A 22,551-nucleotide genomic window follows, 5' to 3' on the forward strand; every position below is an offset into this window, starting at 1 on the left:
ATGGGGTTAGGCTTTTGTCTGCGACCCTGTCTGAAAATAAAACCTCACTCTGCTAAGAGGTGAGTTTTAACCCAGTTGGACTTACTGATGCAAACATGTTGGGCTATATGTGTGGTGTGGGGGGGCGTGTGTATGTGTGATTCTTCATGTTCAGGGAGGCTATCACTTTAAACAGTGCTAAAATCAATACGATTCTTCTGTCTTTTCCCTTCCCCTTTTTCCATTTCCCTTCCCTATCTTCCGTCACTTAGTAATAGTCCATATAACTACCCTGTTAGAGTTTACCTTTGTTCTGTAAAATATGTTAATTCTCCCATCAGGTATTTGATTTGTCATCTTTGGTTGCTGTTGTCTGACCCTTGACTGCTGCACATAAGGCAGTCGGCCAACTCGCCCTCATGGCATCTTCTTCCCTTCCCCTCTATTTTTTGTGTGGTAGTTGTATCATTTCTTCCTTGTCAGACTGTGGGGTATTTGTATCCTCCCATCCAAGTACTGACCAGGCCCGACCCTGCTTAGCTTCCGAGATCAGACGAGATCGGGCACGTTCAGGGTGGTATGGCCGTAGACAGGGTATTTGTGTTCTTATGTCACCTAATTGCCACCTTTGTTCATTCACAAATATATGTATTTCCCAGGCATCGCCGTAGATGGTTACAGTGAAGGGTGTATGGGAATCATATTCCCTGAGTCCCCGCATGTTCAAGGCTGGTTCCTCAGGAGGGCCTAGAAGCCTGGGTTCAACGTCCTTTCCTTGACTTCCTTACAGACATTGCTCCGCTGGGTTTGGATTTTTAACATTGCTGTTCTGAAATGTGAGGGCTGCCTTATTTATTTTTTCTCTCCTGAGTTATGTGGCTATCTTTTCTACTGCTTTGTCATTATTTTTAAAATTTAGTAACTTCCTTAGCATACATCCCCAGTTTGGACCATTCCTGTCCAGCGCAGTGCTTTCTCAGTATGTCGATTGAACTCCTTTTTCACTCAGGCATGGTTCGACGAATTACATTTTAAGTATACCCCCCACTTAGGCGTTTTCTTTGGTTTCTTCAGAGACTTCAGTTACACACATTCGGAGGCTCCTCACCTCCTCTCTGCGGCGGCGGCTATACTCCCTTCCTCTGTAATTCCTTCCTTAAGTCCTCTCCGTGTTGTTCACACTTCTCATTTCTGGCATCCTTCTGTCTGAGTTTCCACAGTGTCCGTTCTCTCTTGTGCCTTTTCTAGTTTGGCTTCATTTTAATGACGATTTTGAGTTTTTGTCCTTGGGTGTTTGTTTTTTTACTTCTCTCCTGGGATGTAAATGCTCACAGCCAGCCACATCTCCTCTGGCGCCTGCTCATCTCTTCTCTGAGTTGTTATACATTATTATTATCTTTCTTCAAAGGTGATTATTTCCTTTTAATTCATGTTGCTATCATTGGTTCACATTTTTACCTTTTCCATTTTTCTGCCGAGTGTTCTGTGATAGGTTTTGCTGCTTTTTCCACAGTATTTTCCTTATGTGTGTATACACTTACATGTACGCCTGTCTTTATCAATGTGCCAGCATCTCTAAGAAAACACTGTTACTGGAAGAAGTTAGGCTTTCCTGACCCCTATGCAAAGGGAGTCCATGGATACAAGGGGCGTGTCTGCGTCTGCAGATGTCACAACCCTCCAGCCCTCTGCTCTAGCTCGCCACCCAGGCCGGCCTCCTGCCCAAATGGCTGCCCGCTCCTGTCCCTCTTTCTGTTTCTGTGAGACAGATGAGGCCTGACACGGTGGCTCTTCAGGACGGGTTGCTCAGCCCGGACCATTCTGGTTTGATTTTCCCTGGCGAACACTGTGCCTTCTCAGTTTGTTGATTTAACTCTCAAATATAGTAGTGTTTCTAGAAATAGAAATGATAATAGCTACTATTTCATCGGGCCCAAGACGGTCCCTCACATCAGCTTTGCTCAACCCCAACTCCCATGCTCTTGCTGCAGTGAAGTTGTGCTTTAGAGTGAGCTCTCGCTTTAGGGAGAGCAACTCTGTCGGCATTTTCCGAGGCCTGCTGCCCCCTGGCCGCCTCGCTCTTTTCCCGCTTTCTTATCTGGTTTTTCTCCCTGTGCAGCTTCTGCTTGGTCTGCACCATCTTTCTTCCGGGTCCCTTACATCTTGCTGAACAGAAACTGTTGGCCTATCACTCCAGGAGGAGCCCTTTGCCCATAAGAAACATTTTTATTTACTTTTAATTTCTTATGTATTTGAACAATACATCAGAAGCCACCCACCTGGACATTCATTCCATCCGGTGGCTTCTGATATATTGTTGAAATACAGCTCTCTTCCACAGGTTTTCCCGCAAACGGAACTTGTGGGGTTTTTTCTGTTTACATTGTTGATTATACGAGAAGGGGAAGACAGCAATTGCTAGCTGTGTCCTTCTGCCTTGTTAGAGACTAGATGTGTAAACAGGCCATTTTGATCAAATACACCAGTGTTTCTGGAAACAGAAATGACAGGAGCTACTGTTTCATCTTTGAGTCAGTGACAAAGTGCCGAGTCCAGAGAACACCCCAGGAAGCTCGGGAGCCATCCGAGTGCCCCGAGGCTTCTAGGGCAGAGACAACTTGAGAGAGTAGCATGACCTGAGGGTGAGAGGATGCCGAGTCCAGCCCTGAATCTGGCAGGATTTGGAACAGGTTGAAATACCCATTATGGTTTCAGAAGGCAGGTCCTCCTTAGATCCTGCTCTTTCTGATCTTCCATCAGTTTGCCCTGCCTCCTCCTGGAAGCCTTCCCTGACTGTCCTCAGCCACTTGAGCCCATGCATTAACAAATGGCAAACTGACTTGCAGACACTCAGTCTGCCTTTCTGCAGGAGCGTGTGCCCTGGCCGGGGCAACCGTCAGCAGCCTGGCCCTTCCCCCCCCCCCCCCCCGGGCTCTGCCCTCCACAGGAGGCCGCACCCCACACCTCTTCCTGGAGCACCTCCCCTTACTAATCCGAGGCGAGAAAAGCAGTTGCCGTGGCTCCAGTTTAGTCTTTTAAGTCGAGGACCTAACAAGGCCGATGGGCCATAACTACTTCAGCGATTTTGCTGTTTTCCGCTCCAGGGTCCCCCTGCCTGGGAAACGCAGGCAAAGCCAGAGTGGGCATTGCTCACCCATATTTCACACATTCAGTAATTTATTTTTTACCCTGGAGTGTGGATTTTATTAGAAGCTTTACTAGCTTGTTCTGTCTAGCTAACCCCCTGCTCTGTCTGGGTGACTCAGGTCGAACGTGTCACTGCTGCGCAGACGCACATGTACAAACGCTGTGCCGGCTCCAGATGCCTTTGTCTCTCCAGGTGAAGGGTCACTGCTGGAACCAAGGGGAACAGGAACGTGTCCTCAGGTCGGGGCACCGAGAACGGTCTTAACGGGTTCGGGAGGGAATTTATGCACCTTCGAGTGCAGGCTGTACTGTTCGCTAGTTCTCATCTTCCTCCAAGTTCACATGCCTGTGTGTTACGTCTTCAAAGACTGTGTTCTAAGACGGGCTTTATGAGCAAGCTCCTGACTAAAGGGGCCCTAACTCCTTTGCTCATGCCTGTTTGTACATAAACTGATCTCTAAGGATAAGAGAAGGCGCGTATAGGTTGATGTTTTAGGCACTAAAAGTAAAAACCAGAGTTATACAGAGCAACCACTTAAATCGCGCATGTGTAACCCAGCTCAAACCTCTGTTCCATGATCTCCATTAGAAATAGAGTCCCCTTGTGTGTGCTTTAAACACCCCCCACCCCTTTAAAAGAATCCTGGGGTGGCAGCAGAGAGTGACTGGGCCCCAGAGGAAGACAAGGCAGAGCTCAGGCACCAGCTCGGTCTTTCATTTGGTGCCTCCATGTGGTGCTGGCTCATGGCTAGAGCTTACTGCCCATCAGCCTCTAGGGGCAATGCTGCCACCCTCAGAGTTCCTCGGAGGGGAAGATGCTGGTGGCTTCTGGGGGCTCTTTGGAAGCTTAATCTTCACAGTAAGTCCTCACCAGAGCCTCATGAGGTTGATGCTGTCCTCATCCCAGTTTCACGGATGAAAACAGAGGCTTGGAGAAGAGCAGTGATATGTGCAAAAAGCAACCGCTCGCACACTGGGGAGCAGGCGTTCAGACTTGGCTGCCAGCTGCAGAGCCTGAGCCCCTGGCCACAGTGCAGGCAGGCAGGCGGCTGTGGCCAGCGAGGGGCGTGGCACGCTCCAAGGCCTGGGGACTGGGCGTGAGCTCAGGTGAGGCACCTGTGCAGACCAGTGAACTTCCCGTTAGCAGACAGGTTTTCCTGTCAGTTGTGCCACTTCCGGTTTGTAGGCCTTGTAGAGGTCACCTAACCTCTGATGAAGGACAGGAGAACCGTATCTTGCTGGCTGGCTTCCAACGGTCCTTTCATGTGAAGGCCAGGTCTCAAGTCCCACACTTTTCCATCTAGTAAGTCACTGTGCCACGCTGTGGCCCTGTACAAGTGTCATATCCCGCAGCTGGTGAGCACTGAGTATGTAAGTCCCTTCTGTCCAGCCTCTGCCCCCACTTTTAAAGCTCCAAGCTGGTTCCGTTTCACCTCATTCTGCAGGTGAGGGGCTGGGGCTGGGAAACAGCACCTATCGGGTCTCAGTGAGGCTGGCAGAGCTGGTGCCTGAGCTCAGCCTTGTCTTCCTCCAGGGCCCAGTCACTCTCTGCTGCCACCCTAGGATTCTTTTAAAGCAGCACAACGCCGGTTGCTCCCGCAAGTGGGCTGCATGGATCTACCCCCACGCTTGAGCCCCAGTTTGTGAGAGCCCATGTTGCTGCGGGAGTTGTGGCCTTCCTCTTCTCTTTCAAGCTCCCAGGCGGGGAATGTGGCACCCTCGCCCCCACTCAGCACCCCTGCACCCGTCCCTGCCCTGGGGCACTCGCTGTGTGTGAGATATTCCACAGCAGGAGGGTCCCCACTGGGAGGAGGAGCCACATGTGCCCAGAGGCCTCCAGCAGCTCAAGGATGAGGACGGCAGGAGGAAGAGGCTGCCCCTGGGTGAGGGGGCTCAGGAAGGCGTCTTGTGTTGGCTCAGTCCAGGCTCTGCCAGGCACCTAATCTCTGCCTGGAGGAGGCTCAGTGGGACCTTTCACAGGAGACTCAAACGGCAAGCACTCTGCATGGGCTGATCCAGCGAGACTCTGAGTAGTTAGCACAACAGCAGTGAGGCGGCTGGAGGAGAGGGAGGGCTGGCACCCAGTCTCCATGGCTGGGACGCCTCCCGGCCTGCTCTGGAGAGAACGCCAGTCTGGTTCGGCTCTTCGATTACCTTTGGAGGCATGAAAGGTTGAATTAAATTCCTCTTGTTTTCATGTTGGCTTCTGCCAAAGCCCTGAGCTAAGCATTGGAGAGGCCAGGGAGGGCGAGGGAGTAAGGCCCGTGTGACAGGTGTCACATGCGTCTCCTTCAGTGCGTTAGCTGAAGGAGTTACAGGAGTACACCAGTAATTGGTTCCCTAGCAGAGGTTTGCCGATATCTTACAATGCCTGCATGTCAGACTTGCCATTCCCAAACATCTGTAGTTGGGTTCAAATGCAGCCTCACTTAGGATTTGTAACACACACACACACACACACACACACACACACACACACACACACTCGGGCTTGCTCTCTCCCACTGTATTCAGTGCAATGCTGCAGCTTTGAATAAAGCATTTCCATGCTCTGTCCCCACCCCCACATCTTTTACCACCTCTGTGGGTGGCTCCTTGGTCTTCCCCATCTCTGTCCAGGCCTCTGAGGGCCTTGGGGAGTGTCGTTCAGCCCTGGAAGCTGTCAGAGAGACCAGCTGGGAGCCCCAGCTGTGGCCCTCGGGAGTGCTTTTCAAAGAAGGCAGGTTTCTTGGTCCAAAACGTCTGCCTCACTTGCTTTTTACTAGCCCTTGGACTTTTCTGAAGGAAGACAGAGGAGCCAGGAAGTTGGGGTGATGGGGCCCAAGGGTGGGCAGAGCCACGCTGTGCATACTCATTCTGCTGGGAAGCGACCCCTTCTGTCCACCAATAGCTGACACCCAGGCTGGCTGACCTCCCCAGGCCAATAGGTTAGAGCAGCCCCCTCCCTGCCCCAAACCCCTCAGCCCGGCCGCCTGGCCCTGCAACAGCTTTCCTGCCCTGTGGCTTCAGCAGCAGTTCGTCCTTCCTCCCACTAGCTGGGTCACTCAGTGTGTCCCCCGGGCTGTGACTGCTCTGGGCACTAAGGTCCAGTCCAACTTAATGCCCCTTTCAGCTCCAAACCTTGGAGGTGGGGTGGGGCAGGGGGGTCCGAGGTAGAAAAATCAGTCGTATTTTCTTCCCAGGGCTATTTATACACCTTCCCCAGCGCCACCCGCATGCGCCTTATTACACCTGCTCTTTGTGCCTGCTCCCATTTCCTGGAAGGAAGTGTCTGCTGGGAGAGCCCCGCATTGCCCCGCCCTCCCCCGCCTGCACTCTGCTGTCCTGGGGAGGGAGCTGCTTTTGCTCGTTCTGTAGTCTCGGGCCATAGACCCCACCGTTCCCTAAGGACGTCCCTGTGGCTGCCCCGTGACCCGTGCTCTGGGAGCTAGAGGAAGGGCCGCACCAGTGAGAGCAAGAGCCCGACTTGCTGCCTGCCCACCTGTCCTCTCCTGGAGGACAGAACTCCCCTGCACGTGTGAGGGCCTGAGGTTTTCATTTTCTCCAGCTCAGAAAACCCACCTGCTCTATTAACTGCCTCTGGCTCCCATAATGTCTTCCGGGAATGTCTCCCTGCCCAGCCTATGCAGGAGGACATTCCAGCCACCAGGGCCAGCCCAGCGACATGACAGCCCAGGCCAGACCCGTCTCTGCTGCCCAATCACTGTGGGACTTGGGGAGTTTGGGAGCAGTGTGTTCTCTTTAAATGCGTGTGTTTCAAACAACTACTCCCTACCCGTCCCGATGGCGAGTGCCGAAAGCCGGTGCGGGCAGGCGCAGGCAAGTCCGGCCAGCCCCTAAGAGTGGTCTGCGCTTTACTAGGATGCAGCGACATTCTGCAGGTGGCCAAGTGGGAGTTTACAGACAGTAACAAGACGGTTATTGTGCTAAGTAGCGTCCAGAGCATTCTTCACACTGGGAACCAACTAAGCCCATTAGAGGCCGGGTCCCGGGGGCGGGTCAGAGTGGGGTGCACCTTCTGTTGGGAGACCTGGGCGGGAGACACGCGGGGGCCAGTGGTGGGTCACTGGGGGAGGGGGGCTCACGCCATCCTAGGAGCCAGAACCCGAAGCCTCTGCAAAGGAAAGCTCCCCGAGGTGGGGGCTGGGGAAGCCCTTGAAGAGGGCGGAGCTTTAAAGCAGGGGTCTGACAAAGAAAGTGGCATTAAGAAGACAGAGGTGAGCTCCAGGGCAACAGAGTTTGGGAGGGACAGAGAGCAGAGGCCAGAGGTGGCAGGGCCGCCTCAGTTGGGCCCTGTGGTCGGACCTCGGAATTTGGATGTGTCTGCAGAGTGGCTGGGAGCCTCGGGAGCAGCCCCGTGGGGGAGCGACATGACCAGGTGCCCGTTTCAGGTTGCTTTGGCTGCTGGACAGGGAAGGGAACGTGGGGACCAAGGACAGACCGGAGACCGTGGAGTTGGTGGGACAGGGTGGTGGGGAGAGGGACTGTCCGTGGAGACAGCAGGAAGCAGGGTTCGTAGGAATCCGGGTGGTCCCCAGGTGTCGGCTCCGAGGGCCACGCCCTGACGGCTGGAAGGAGCTGAGGTCGGAGGTCAGTGGGTCTTGGAGATGCGGCCCACACCCCAGCGGCCACGTGGAGCAGCCTGAGGCCATGTGGGAAAGATGGGGAGTGACTCATAGAAGGTGGGCTGAGACCCTGAGGAACAGGGCGCTGGGCAGAGATGACTGGGCAGAGGAGAGCGAGTGAGACCAGGCCAGGGTCAGGGCAGGAGGAGAGGCCAGGCCCTCACACACCTCTCTAGAAATCGCAGGGATGGCCACCTCGGGGCAGAGAGCGAGCGTGGCAGGCGGACGTGGTTTTATGGTTTTCTCCCCACAAAATTACTTCTCCCCAGGAAGGAACCGAGTGTGTGGGCTGCACCCTGTGAGCCCCCTTTCCGAAAGAACCCACCCTCGGTCCGTGCCCGTCCTGGGGGCCGTGGCGGGCACTCTGGAAGGCAGGCGTTTCCTCCCACTGCGCCGTGGCTGCAACCCCTCGAGTGAACAAACCGCTCTCGGCGGGCTGTCATCCTCGTTTTCTTATCTGCAACGTGTCTGGCTCCGGGAAGACCACGCCTGGCCTTCTCCTCCCAGGGACCATTCGGTCGAGGACACTGTGAGGGAAGAGGGCCCTGAAATGCAGTGCGCTCATCTCCATCCTGGCTTTGAGGCCTCTCTCCACCCGGGCCACGGCATCCTGCGTGTGCTTCCACCCGAAGCACAGGCTCAGGGTTGCAGGGCCCGGGAGTGCACTCCGGGCAGCCCGGGGACCCGCGGTCTCCTGAACACTCTGACCACCCACACGCCTGCCCGGCGTCAGTTCAGCGTGACTGACTGATGTACCCTATAGGGCCACAAGGGGATGCATTTCCTTGGCACGTCGCCTTGGCAGTTTTCTCGGCGTAGAGAACATGTAGAACATTTGGTGTGCATTGCACTTGAGGAGAAGCTAGTGCTATGAATTTTACATTTTCAAACGTGAGACTGGCCATAGGGTTCGAATCCCATCCCCTCTGAACAACAGACCGCATCAACAGGCCCTCAAGGGGGCACATCCTCTCCTGTTTGGTTCCAGGTAGCAAATGAAAAGGCAGGAAAGTGGGCGCTGTCTGCCCCAGAGGTTGTGCCTTGGGGCGAACGAGCTTGTTACAGGGTCAGCCCGCACCCAAGGCCAGGCCCCCGGGCAAAGCTGTGAGTCATGATGTCAGAAAAAAATCCTTTCCTCCTACTTGTGTGCACGGCCGAGCGTGAAGTTCCGGCTCCTGGCTGGAGCGGGCTCAGGGCTGCCCAGCCCACCTGCACAGACTGAAGGGATGGAGTGGAGCTCACTCCGTCCAGTGCTGCCCAGGGCAGTGTCACCTGCACTGGCCACACGGGGTCCCCATGACGTGTGCATGGCTGTGGGGCTCTGGGAGTGTGGTGGGTGCAAGAGCGGAACTGGATTTTAGGTTTTATCGTAATTGATTTAAATATACATAAAACGCACACAGCTGCATGTGGCGAGTGGCGACTGTGCCGGCCAGCACACGCATCCGTCTCCACCTGGGCCCTAGGTGGCCAGAGCCCGCTTCGTTCCACTACCTTTGTCCTACTGCTGTTCTGAATGCCTCGGTGTGCATGGGCGTTCCCCTGGGAATGATCAAAATCAAGAGCAACACTAGTAACATCAGTGAAAACCACAGCTGTCACCTGCTGAGTGTCAGCACTACATGCCATGTGTGCTGCTCAGTGATTTGCATACCTTGTTTAATTCATGTCACGTGATGATGTCCTGAGTTTACAGATGAGGGAACTGAGTCACTGAGCAGTTCAGTCACTGGTTTGAGTCACCAAGCCTGTCCGTGGCGAAGCGGACTTCCTGCCAGGCAGCGTGGGCCCAGAGCTGTTACACACGGTGCTGCCTGGCAGGTCGGCTCCCGGCACAGTTTCCTGGCCCGGGCTGTGGGAAGTCCTGCTCTGGCTGCTGAAAGCGAGGCCTCCAACAGCTCCGGGCTCAGCAGCACCGCCCCATCACTGGTGCTCTGTGGCGTTCGGGTCTGGGTCCTGGCGGGAGGAAGGCAGCAGGTCTGGGGGCGGGGGGCTGAGCTTGCGGCTGCAGCCTGGGTCTGCTCACCTGCCCTTGAGTGGAGGGCAGGAGAGGTGCCAGAGTGTCAGTATGAGAAGATCTGGATGATGTTGTTTTGTTCTGGAGAGGAATCATCCTGCCCTTTCAGACGCAAATAGGGGCCAACACTTCAAGTCAGCAAGAGCCAGTGCTCCCTGGAGGCTGGCCTGGAGCTTGGCTGCCCGTCAGCTCCCTGGTCACTCAGGGCCCAGGGCATTGGCCGGGGTCTCTCCGCACTGGGAGACTCTGGCTCTCACCTGCATCCTGTGCTGGCAGCACCAGGAGATGCTCAGAACTGGGTTCTGTGCCATATCATTGTTTCTGCTTGGCTGCACCACAGCTGCAGTGTTGCCTTCTCTGCCCCTCCTTACTCACTGGGATTTCCGCCTTGCAGGTCTCTAATTTCTGTCCCAGGTGCTAAAGGTCACTAAATCCATTGCTGGTTTTTCTGTGTCTCAGTAGCAGCTCACTGCCTGGGCCCTCTGTCAAGATTCTCAGCACCTAGAATTAGGGCAAAATCGGGGAGCTAGGGAACGTCAGCCCCTCCTCTGCTCCACGGCCACCCCTCTGCACTTCTTCCCTCGAGTCCTGTCTCAGTGCTCCATGAGCCCTTCAGACAGCCTGACCCCTCCAACCCATCCACCCATCCAGACTTTCTTTTTCTCAGGAGTGTTCCTTGGTCCTGGTCACTCTGTCCTACCTAAAACATGAGCCGGATAGTCACCGGCAGGCTGCAAACAGAAAGCATTCCCATGGGGAAGGCTCCGTGTGTCTCTAGGGGAAAGTGAAGTCCATCTGTGGAAAGGCTAACAAAATAACCCACATCCACAAGCTCAAACCTTGGGCTAAAGCAAAATTGAGAGTCTGCTATTCCTGGGACCTTCTGGTGTCCTCGGCAGACTCTCCCTAAAAGCATTAATTGTTCCTGAGTGTTAATGTCTCGTTATGAATCTAGTGGACAAAGTAATCTTCTCTGGCAAACTGCAAGAGCAGGCTCTGTCGGGTGGGCAGCAGGCCTGCCTCTGAGAGGGCCTTTGAGGCTGGGTCACAACGGTGAGCCCAAGGTAGCTCGCTCTGCCAGCTCAGAGGCAGCCCAAGTTCAGTCCCGAACAATGCGGCCTGCCCCGGGAGTCAAGGCTCTCTGTCCCACACCTTTGGGGGAGGGGTATCAGAGTGGGGGCGAGGAGTTACACTGTGACTGGAGAGGGAGGTGTGTTTGGGCAAGGCTTTGTGGATGGCACCCCCCCGTGAGGGCACAGAGTGAACGAGAGGAGAGAGCCCAGGCTCACTGCACCTCCCTCTGCTTTTCCGCAGCCTGCACAGACAAGGAGCTGAGGAACCTCGCCTCCCGGCTGAAAGACTGGTTCGGAGCCCTCCATGAGGATGCCAACAGGGTCGTCAAGCCCACCAGCCCCGACGTGGCCCAAGGCAGTAAGGCCGTCATGTTCTTGCTAATGTTTCACTTTAAATGCCAGGTTCCTCGGGCATCAAACACTGTTGAGTGAGCACTAGCACTTGGGGTGAGCAGGGAGACCCTGCATTGAATACACCCACTAATAACAGTATTTTACTTTCAGATTTCAGAAATGATAAAATATAGAGGAGGGGAGATGCCTTAGAATCGAGAGGACATAACCATGCACTCACACGCGTTTTGGGTCCGAGCTGGGAGTCTGCACGTGCCAAGGGCCGACTGAGGTCCTATTCGGATTTTCCAGGGTGTGGGTGGTCAGTGTCCCTACCTCTCAGTGCTCAAGGGTCAATTCTGTTTTTATAAAATTAACATATGTCTAGTAGAGGCATTTTGGGAAATAACATATACATTAAAAATGTCCAAAAACTAAGCCCACCATTAAAAAAATTTTTTATGGACTTTAGAGAGAGGGAGGGAGGTGGAGACAGCGACATTGGCTTGTTGCTCCGCACACCAGCTGATCCTTCACATGTCCTGACTGGGGATCGAACCCACAGCCTTGGCCTATCAGGACAGCACTGTACCCAACTGAACTACCTGGCCAGGGCTCTAAACCCACCATTTTAACACCTGTTGAGCATGTTGTGATACATACTTCTTTTTCCTCATCACACAGAAAAAAAAGTGTGTGTATCACACTTTGCAGACTTTTCTGACCTCCTTTGTATCATTTTGCAACATACCGTGGCTATCATTCCATGCCAAAAAGTAGTGTCTTGCTTTGTAATAGCTGCACAGAACCCTGGGTTATGGGTGTGATGTAAATGATATAAGTAGACTTTTGTTTTTGGATCCCTGAAGTTGTTCTTGATGTTCAGCTACTTTAAACAGCATCGTACAAACATCTTTTGATACTCTTTCTGAACATCTGTCAGGCCACATCTCATCTTCCACGGACACCCCCAGGCAGGGCCCCCACCCCAGCACTGACTCGGCAGTGGCCATACGGGCCTCTTCGAGGACCGGAGAGAGCCCTCAGAACAGGTCCCCAGCCTCGTGCTTGACGGCTGGTGGGCTCCTCCCCACTGAGGCCGGTCTGCCTAGAACGCGTGAGCCAGCAACACAGTTACTCAAGTTCACGGAGTTCTGTAAGGCTTGGGATCCCAAGTCTGACCAGCATCCAGTCTCCAGCCAGAATATGAATGATTCCCTGAACTTTTGGTTACTCTGCTGTGCGGAGCCTCGGTGCTAGGAGGGAACATAGGGGACAATTCTTTCCCTAGTTTGGATCTTCTCCCTTAAGGGAGAGAGAACGTTTGCTTCCTGGAATCTAAGTGTCTGAAGCGTGGTTGTGTCTGTGGGGACGGGGAGTCAGGTGCCTTCTTTTCACCCCTGCTGGGCCTTCCCTGGGAGCCTGTGGACCATTCAGTCAAGGGTGGTCTAGAGAAACCCTCCCCTGGGCTCCTCCAGGAGCAGCTGGGCCCTGGGCTCTGCGGACAATCTTTTCCAGTCCCTGGAGAGTCCACATGCAGATGGGGGGGCCAGGAATGACCTGCCCTTGTGTAGACACAAGCTGAGTCCCCAACGAGGCTTTTGGTTTCATGTCCCGAAGCCATTGTTGTGAAGGGAACATAAGGAATGAGGCCCGGAGGCCAGAGCGGGCAGAGATGCTGCTGTCAGTCCGGGAGGCTCTGAAGGAGAGACACGGGACCTCGGACGTCCCGCGTGCGCGGGGCCCATTAGAAGGGCTGCTCTGTCCCCCGCCACCCCCAGATATCAGGTGCAGGAGCATCTTGTCTACAACTTCCAAGTAGATAGGAAGTGGTCTTAACCTTTAGCCTACTGCCCAGTCAGCGTGGCACATTTTTGGCGGTCACTCTTCTGTCCCGTGTGGGAATGGTGCCAGCTTCTGAAATCAATGAACAGGATATTCTGTGTGGAAGTGGGAGCCGCTTCAGGTCTGAGTAAATTGCCTCCTTCACTCCAAGGCCCCTGGGGAGATTCCATCGTCCCACAGGGGACTCAGTCACGTCCTACATCCAGGGGGACTCCGGACAGGACTGAGACTGGACGGGACTGGACTCAGTCCTTTCCAGGGTCCCCCTTTCTGTAAAAAGGATGTTCCAAGGTGAGTTCTGAGACACCAAAAGGAATGAATTTAAACATGGAAAGATATTTATGTGTTAAAGGGTCAACTTTGCAGTAGCTAGAAAACTTCTCTGGACAAATACTTTATGGAGCGTTGACTGCATGCCTGCCGGGGCTTGACCCACAAGGAGTCTGAGAGGAGGGAGCGTGGAGTCCTACGAGAGCTCGGAGAGGGCGGTGCTGCACCTGCCTTACTGCCTAGCGAAGACCCCTTGGTAAAAACAGTGCTTTAGAAAGGGGCAGTACTTCGCTCTGTCTTATTTCCCACGGACTGAGCAGGGGTTCCTGGAGATGCAGGTAGGGGAGCGACACCATCAGGACCCTGTATGGCCACCCATCCCCAAACAGGGCATCCTAACCAACCAGACGTCCTGGGGACAGGAGGGTCAAACGTCCTGTGAGGCAGAGGCAGCCCTGGGAGAGGTGGGATTCAGACTATAGACTCGAGGTGGCGCTGGCCACCTGGGTTTGAATCCCAGCTCAACAGTTGTAGGACCTTGAGCAAGACACCTTCAAACCCAGGGTGAAGTGGGGAGGGTATAGCAGCATTTCACAGGACTGGCCCAAGGGTTCCGTGAGACAGTTAAGTACAGAGTGCTGAGGACAGTGTCTTAAGTAAGACAAAAGTGAACCTTTATCCTCACTTTTCTGGAAGTAAAACCAGTCCCAGAAGTCTGGCTTGTGGAATAACTTGACTGTGGGCTGGAGCCGAGTTCTGGTTTGGGGCCGGCCTCCTCTGAGCTCTGGCTTCAGCAGATGCAGGGTTCTGAGTATCATGATTTCCGAGGGAAAAATAAGTTTAAACTGTGGCACCATTCAGAAGCTCTTTAAGAAAACTAACCCTGCTCCCTCCCAGGAAATGAGAAAGGAATATTGTGTGAATCCGTTTGGATTCTGTATCCCATAGCTCCTGAGGGGACAGCACAAAAGAGGCCCCTCACGGGGTGCAGGCGCACCCCCATCAGTGTCCGGGCCACGGGTCCGCCACGCTTCGGGTGCAAGCCAGGCTTCCGGACGGTGCCACAGCTGCGTCTGACTGCCATTGTTTTGCAAGTTGCTTTGTTTTCGTTTTTCACATCATATTTTTTCCTAACTATGAAAGCACAGTTTGCAGGATTACCCTCTGGTCCTCTTCACACAGACCCTGTTTAAGCAAGTCGAGTACGTGAAAACCCATACTTACGTGTTTTGCCACGTGTAATGTGCTCCCGTGTATAATGCACACCCATTTTTTTGGCCCAAACTTTCAGGAAAAAACCTTTCATTTTATATTTTTAACTCAATTTTTTATTATTTATATTTATAAACAAAACCTATTATAGTCTAGAGTATTATTTTGCATATGGATATCATTACTGCTTTCTAGAGTTATACTTTTCACACATAAGCATAAATAAAAGAATTAAAAACAGTGTTATAGATATGGAATTAGTGCTACCCATGTATAATGCACATCCTTATTTTTCCCTCAAAAATTTGGGCAAAAATAGTACACATTACACACAGCAAAATACAGTACATTACAGATAAATTAGCATTGGGGATTTATTCCCCTCAAACATATTTCCTTAAATGCTGACTTCTGTTTTTGTGCATTTTAAATTGTTTCATTTAAATCCACCCCCCAACACATTTAGTGCAGGGCCGCTGAGGGTGAACCCCCCAGGAAGGATGGGGCAGGGACGGCCAGGCGGGTGTGGCAGCAGCTGACCCGAGCCTTTCCCTCGGCAGGGTTTGACACCAGCATCCTGCCCATCTGCAAGGACTCCCTGGGCTGGATGTTCAACAAGTTGGACATGAACTACGACCTCCTGCTGGACCACTCGGAGATCAATGCCATCTACCTGGATAAGTACGAGCCCTGCATCAAGCCCCTCTTCAACTCCTGCGACTCCTTCAAGGACGGCAAGCTCTCCAACAACGAGTGGTGCTACTGCTTCCAGAAGCCTGCAGGTGAGGGGGGCGGAGGGGCCGCCCGGGGCAGCCGTGCTGCCGGACCCCCGCGGGGGAGGCAGGCAGAGGTCGGAAGGCTCCGTCTGTTTCCTGGCGAGCCCAAAGGCTCTTCTCTCTTATTTTCATTCTGTTCTTAACACGGTGTTTTGGGAGACCCAAGGGCATGACCAGGGAGTCCGTTATCTCCATCTTCTTTGGGAAGCTCTCTTGACTGTGTCGCACCTCAGCATTTTCATCCACGAACAGGTCGAGAAACCTTCCCCACGTAACCCCCACTGCCACGTGGGTCCTCCATACTCCCCTTCAAGAAAGGGTTTGCACAGTGTCTTACATGAGGATACTCCAGTGAACGGAACACAGAAAGAAGGCAGGATCTGAGGGGCCCGCTGGAACACACTGCAGCGGGGCACCGGCCCTCACGCGGCCTCGCGGGGATCCAGCCGGGGCTCTGCGGCTCCCTGTGGGGTCTCAGGGCCTGGCTTTGGTTCTGTCTCAGCTTCCCGGGGAGTGTGCCCACGTGTGGTGGCCTGCAGCCCCCCAAAAACCTGGTGCAGCCCAGGTCAGGTCAGCATGGCGGTCGGAGCCGCCCCAGAAAGGAAGTTGGGTGCTAATACCACAGTGTTTACACCGAGGGTGCGTGTGCGCATGCCCAGACGGCACACGCCCGCCCGGCAGAAAGCGCAGGTAGGCGCCCCGAAGGACCCTCAGCGAGCGTGCAGGTGCACGTCAGAGGATTGTAAGGGGCGTTCCTGAAAGCAGAGTGAGTGGTCAAGAAGGCACGTGCATTTTAAGTGTGAGCAATGTTTCCAGTTGACGTTCTGATGGTTTTTACTCCCCTGAAAAGTACACAAGAATACCTATTTTCCCATGGCCTTGCTAAAGTCTGTGGTCATTTTCAAACTGGGGGACAAGAAATTGTATTTCCTTCTAGACTTTGTTTCAGTTCTCTTATTACAACTTGGGTTAAACATCTTTGTTTGTTAGAGACATTCATCATTTTTTCTGTTAAGTTCTTGTGGGTTTTTTCATTGTTTTTAATAGGAATTTTCTCTAAGATTATTAAGACTATTCTAGTCACATGTATTGCCATTTTTTCCCCTCCACTTTGGCTGCATTTTTGCTAGGGAGAAATTTTTAGATAGATGTCTCCATCTTTTACTTTATGGCCTCTTAGAATCCATAAAGCTTATGTTATTAAGCTTAGAAAAGTATTTCCCACTTTAAGATAATAAAGCAGTTTTCTTCACCACTTTTTGGGGTTCTTTTTTGAGCATTTATTGAAACCTTGTACCACTCTCGATTTTTCTGGTGTGTGTTAGGTTAGGGTTAGGTTAGGTTAGGGTTAGGTTAGGCTTCCAACATTTGCTCGAATTGGGGTATGTTACATGTGCAGTCCAGTGGGGCCACAGCCCCTGCTCCACCCCCACCCTCCCCAGGCAGCTGGCCAGTTGCTTTCCCGACAGTTGTTGGCTGACCTGTCTTTCTGCCTCCGATGTGCAATGCTTCCTCTAGTGTACATAAAACTCTCTGTCTGTTCCTGGGTACTCGTCTTGTTACTGAGCTGTCTATTCATAAATCAGTTCTGAATCATTTAAATCGCAGCTGTTTACAGTCCACTTTACTATCAAGTGGGGTCAACCTTCCCTGCCTTCAATCTTTCCTCAGAGTTTTCCTGGATATTCTTATATTGATAGCTTTTTAGCTTCAGAATCAGTTTATTCCATTAAAAAATTCTGACTGTTCCTTTTTAAGAAGCAGGCAAACATTTAATCCAGAGAGAAGTGATAGCTGTGGAATAGTGAGCCATTTTCTTCTAGAACAGGACCTGTTAACCAGCGGACTCCAAGTTCTCACCAGCACGGCACTTCCTCTCGTGTTTACTGTTGCTGCCCCTACAACCGAAATCAGTCATTTTCCATTATATCTGATCACTGGTGGCTCTTTGTTTCTATATTCGTTTTGTTCTCAGCTACCTTACTGAATTCTCATTTTGCATGTGTGGTTATTCTGGTGGGTTTCCTTGGGTTTTTCAGCTGTGTAGTCACACCCTGTGAGAGCGGTGACGGTTTACTGTCTTCCTCTACAGTTTCTGTACCTCATTTCTTTCCCTTTTCTACTCACATCTGCTAGTTCCTTCACACCGATGTTAAGTAACAGCCATGTTTTTTACTTCAGTAGAAAGCTTGTAGTGGCTCCACATTGAGCTTCATGACAGATTTGGGCTTGAGTTCCTAAAACTCATGTGCCTTTAGCCAGGTTCAGGCTCAGCCTGAGTGACACGAGAAGAGCGAGGGCCACCTGGCCTCGCGGGAGCAGGCTGGGCACGTCCCTGCCGGTAGCCACCGGAGGAAGCTGCCTGGGCCTGGGGCAGGCCACGGCCTCCAGGAGATCCGTGGGTGTTCTCCAGTTTTCTTAAGTAAGTTTATTTTTTGTTAGGTTCCCACTGCCTCTATCCCTGACCCAGAACCAGTTCTGGGATTTTCATTAAACTTCTATATTTTATTATTTTCTGTTTATTAAAGTATATACTTGAGGCCAAATTTTTTTCCAGAGTATTTTCTTGGCTGTAGACCTTAGGTGTTCATAGCTGGTATTTTCATTATAGCTAATTTATAGATAATTCTTCTATTAAGATACTGAGGGCCTGTTTGGCCCAAGACAATTGTTAGCACTTTTCAGGGGGTAGGATTATTTGTTGACTGGTTTTGCTGTTATTCTCTTTAGTTTTATCACTAAATTTGAGTTTCAGACTTTTTCCCCACAAATTTTCATGGGGAATCTATTCTTTGAATTAGTCCCTGAATATGTGAAAATATTTTTCTTCATACAAAAACAAAGATGCTAAGTACAAACTTCCTGAAGTGAATTTCTTTTCTTGACAGATTTTTCAAACCTTCTTCTCCTAGCACTGGGTGTAACTATGGAGTTGCATGAACCACACTAATTGCTTTCCCTTCTGTTGGTGATAGAACCATTTTGCCCGGAAGCCGAAAGGGTTCTTTACCTTTTAAGGGCACAGATTTCCTAAGACACATCTTAGCTTTTCTCAGGCTATCTCACTTTTCCTCAGATGTTCAGTTCTAGAATTAAAACTTCTTTGTTCCACGTGATCAATCTGTTCTCAAGAGCTTCCCCTCAGTTTTGGAGCTCCCGACCTAGGCTTCATTTCTGACATTTTTACCTTTTGTATCTGTTCCTAAAACTCAGTCCCTTCTTCAGTAGAACCCTTGACTTGTCAGAGAAACCTCCAGGAGCTATTTTCGCCTGCTTAGCAGCAGACCTTTCCTGTTATAATCGCTCGTCTGGAGCTCTGTGTTGTTTGTCTCTGCATTTCCTGCAGCGATGATCCACGGGCCTCAGTCCGCTGTGTGTCTCCTTGTCTTTCGGTAAGTAGAGATTTAAGTTTGAGGGCGCATCTTTACAATGGAAACTTATGTCATAGAAAACTCTCCGAGACCGTGTTTCTGGGAATGACTGTGATCTTCCTTGTCTTCAGGACCAGCCTTTGAAATGCCTGCAGCTTCTCTGTATTCCTGCAGTTGCAAATTTGAGCATTTCCATTCACAAAATAGGGATGGTATTTGTATCCACCTCATATGGTTATTGTAAAGATTAATTAAGGTGTAAAGTTCTAGAACAGCGTCTGGTACATTCTGAGAATTCAATAAATTTTCACTGTTTCTCATAGTAAATACTAATTTTAATCACCACCGATGGAATTTGTTTTCCCTTTTCTTTGTTGATTTCAACTGGTATCTCAAACCCAGCAGGAAACAAAATGCGTTCCCCAGCAGGTTTCACTCAGGCCACAGCAGCAAGGCCAGGTGGCTTGGGAAGCCCTCGGGCACTACCAGCAGGCTGGAATAGGTGCTCCAGCACATCCTGCCGCCCCCTGCCTACAGGTACATAGGCGGCCTAAGCACCTGGACACTCACCACACCTGTGTCCCTGCCTGGAGGGCTCGGAGCCAAAGAGCAGGGCCTCCCAGAGCCATAGGCTCTGCAGGGGTGAGTCGGGGGAACTTGTGAGGTCACCCTTCTTTCTGTGTGGAGTGGAAGTTCTCTTGGAAGGTAAAAGAGAGGACACGCTCAGCCATGCATCTCTGCTCTGAATCCTTCACAGCAGCATGCATTTCATGACCAAGGGCTCGGAGATGGGCTGGAGCTGGCAGTCACACTCACCGCCTCTCTAGGTGGCCTGTGTAGCTTCGTGACTGTCCTGTGAGGCCTGCGTCTTACCTCCCCAGGCAGTAAAGCCACGAGCTCCACGCCTCTCCTCCTCCAGCAAGGCCCAGCACTGATCGCCTGTCACCTTCCCCCTGGTTAGCTGGTCTGCTCTGCGGATTCAGAACACACACCCACTCATAAGCTTTGGTCTTCAGCCCATGAAAATCTTAGCTACACATGTACTTCCTCATGTAAAGTCTGTTAGCAAATCTCCTGCCAGACAACTGGTATTTGCAGGAGTCGGTGGTGGGAAGAAAAACCCCTGTACAGCTCAAGTAGCCCCTGAATAGTATTTTAAGTACCTCATGGTTTAAGTTTTGTTTTTTTAATTAGCAACAGCATATGGAGCAATTCCACTCCCAGGTGTGTCGTTGTCTACATTTCAAGCCAATCATTGGAGATTATATCCTGCACCATCTGGAAAGTGACTTTCATAAATTATTTTTTAGGTCTCCCATGCCAGAATGAAATGAACAGGATTCAGAAACTGAGCAAGGGGAAAAGCCCGTTGGGTAAGTACAGTTTCTTGCCACTTGTTTAAACAACTAATTAAACCATCATGTCTTATAACACAGAACACAGCACCAGTTATTCAGTTAGGGACCTGTGCCTCGTGAACAAACGCCTCACCGTACTCCACACAGACGGGTCCCTTTAGGCAGCTGGACCCCATCCGAGGGCTGGTTGGTTGGTTGAGAACTAGCAAGAGGGGAGGCCCAGGGCCCATGGGCAGGTCAGCCAGGGCTAGAATCTTCCTCCCTGACCCTGGGCTCCAGTGAATCCTTGCTTGTTCTTTCAAGAACAGCCATTGAGTGGGCTGTCAAGATGTTCCTCCAACTCAAGAATTATAAGGTCTTACACATTACAGAACTGCCTACACTCCCTAGACCAAGTTGTCCATTCAAGGAGGAAGATGAGCCACACTCCCAGCTAAGTCCATCAGAGAGGATGCAAGGACATGAGTGTACGTCCCCAGTTTCCCACAGGTGATTCCCGGGAGGAGAGTGTACAGCTATTTGCACACTGCACGCTTCTGCTCGCACCCTTGTCCGAGTGGTGAGGCGGAAGCAGGCGCTGCCTGTGTTGGGCCTGGCGCGCCAGTCTGGCCTGTGGCGGCCTCCCTTGCCTCCGCACCGTCCCCGAGTGTTTGGCAAACACCACTGTTTGTGGGGAAGAAAGGAGTCTACACTGCCAGCTGTAACAATGGTTCAGAATTATTCCCATTAAACATTTAGGAACAGGGCATTCCCTAAGCAGCTTGCCACTTCACAAGTTTATTTACTTTATGGAAACGGGCAAGTTGTTTTTTAACAGATTGTCAGATGTAGGCTGTCTGAACTCTGGCGTCGTCTCCTCTTCTAATACCCGGATGCACATGCTCCTCCTCCTTCCACTTTGAAGACCACTGATTTCACTGGCCTGCTTGCCTCACACTCGATGCCTCTGACAATGCTGTTCAGCTCAGCGCGTCGAAGTCGTGAATTTGACCTGTGTGGGCCTGGGTTCTTCTCCCGTGAAAAACCACATGAAGGCATCCTTCTGAGTGGAGGGCGGCTGGACCCTGTCCCGCAGGCCCTGCCGTGGGACCTGTGCTGACTGCTTCAGAGCTATCTGGGGTTTGAGCGAGGTGCCAGGGGCCCACAGGTGGTCACAGAACCAGTACAAAGCTGCGTTTAAGAATGCGTTTCCTTTGGCTATGGACGTCTTCTTACAGCCTGATTCCTAATGAATGAGACATAAGATGTGGTCTGAGATGAAATGGTTGGCCTTCCCAGTGACCATGAAGCCCACCTCGTTTAAAGCCTACATCACCTCTCCCCACACATGGGAATCACTCTGACTCACAAAGATACCATAATCTAGTGTCTTACATACCAGGTATGTAAGTATCTTATGAATTACTTCTCACATGATGAAATCTTCTAATACAGTAAATTGTATTCAGGGGCATTTCAGTTAAAAAAATTGGATAGAAATAACAGATACAACTGGCAACAACAGATCACGCTCACACCTAGTGCGCACTTGGGGGAGGACGACCCTGCCACATCACAGGTCTAGGGCAGCACCTGCCTCTCTCCAGCCCGAGACTCAGCCCGGCGGGTCCCTCTGCTTTCTGACTGCGGCTGGAGGAGGCCTAAAGACTTGGGGTCCTGAGCCCCTAGGTTAGCGTGTGGGCATGGCATCAGCAGGCTGTCCCTTAGGAATGCCTTCCTGGGGACACTGTCCTGTCCATGACGTCTGAGAGCTTGGCCACCCTGAACAGCCCAGTGAGCTGAGTCCTAGAATCAGCTGGAAGCTGGGTTCAAATAACAAATTTCTCCTCCCAAGCCACATTTCTTGTTGGGGTCTATATTATGAAGAAGTAAATTTAAGAAGATACTTACTCTGAAAAAGAGTCACAACTAAAATCAGGCAGCAGGAAACCATGGCAGTAAGCAGAACCCTGTCTGCACACGGTCCACGCAGACCATGTCACTGACGCGGCGGGTTCTCCCATCATCCACGGCACCGTCACGAGCAGACACCGATGAAAAACTGAACACTAGCACACATACTGAGCATCTGCAATTACGTCAGAGTCGCAGCACTGATTTAAGAAAATAATACCTGCAAAGTGCTGAGAGGAAAGCCCTCTCAGCCCAAAGGCATCACCTCCCGATGAGCGTGTCCCATGTGATGGCAGAGAGCATCTCAGACTCGGGTGCAGCAAGTGCATGGACCCCGCCCCACCGAAGTCTCACCTGGGCCACGTGCTCCCAGAAGATGAACAAGCCCAGCAGGAGTTAACTGTGAAAAAGGACACGAAGCTAACTCTAAATAAATATGACCTCTGAAAACGTGTTAAGTTTCTGATTTATTCAGAAAGAAAAGAACACATAGGTTGACTTTAGATCTTATAAGTAAAAATATGCTGCTCTGTGGAAAATTTAAGGTTAGCAAGCATATAAGGACTAGCCCTGGCTGGTATAGCTCAGTGGATTGAGCGTAGGCCTGTGAACCAAAAGATCGAGGTTCAATTCCCAGGCAGGGCACATGCCT

At 51.7% G+C, this 22,551-nt stretch overlaps 1 protein-coding gene across 2 annotated transcripts in view; it reads left to right on the top strand.

The window, feature by feature from the left end:
- SPOCK1 (SPARC (osteonectin), cwcv and kazal like domains proteoglycan 1) overlaps window positions 1-22,551 on the top strand; it is a 469,853-nt gene that overhangs the window by 439,000 nt on the left and 8,302 nt on the right. For both annotated transcript variants that reach the window (XM_037163499.2, XM_053666503.1), the window contains exons 7-9: window positions 11,083-11,199; window positions 15,062-15,283; window positions 19,959-20,021. In XM_037163499.2, coding sequence (XP_037019394.2) covers window positions 11,083-11,199; window positions 15,062-15,283; window positions 19,959-20,021 — 402 coding nt within the window. The remainder of the gene's footprint in view (window positions 1-11,082; window positions 11,200-15,061; window positions 15,284-19,958; window positions 20,022-22,551) is intronic.

The sequence above is a fragment of the Artibeus jamaicensis genome, unplaced genomic scaffold (genome assembly GCF_021234435.1).
Source record: "Artibeus jamaicensis isolate MK-2021 breed Jamaican fruit bat unplaced genomic scaffold, CSHL_Jam_final contig_456, whole genome shotgun sequence".
NCBI lineage: Eukaryota > Metazoa > Chordata > Mammalia > Chiroptera > Phyllostomidae > Artibeus > Artibeus jamaicensis.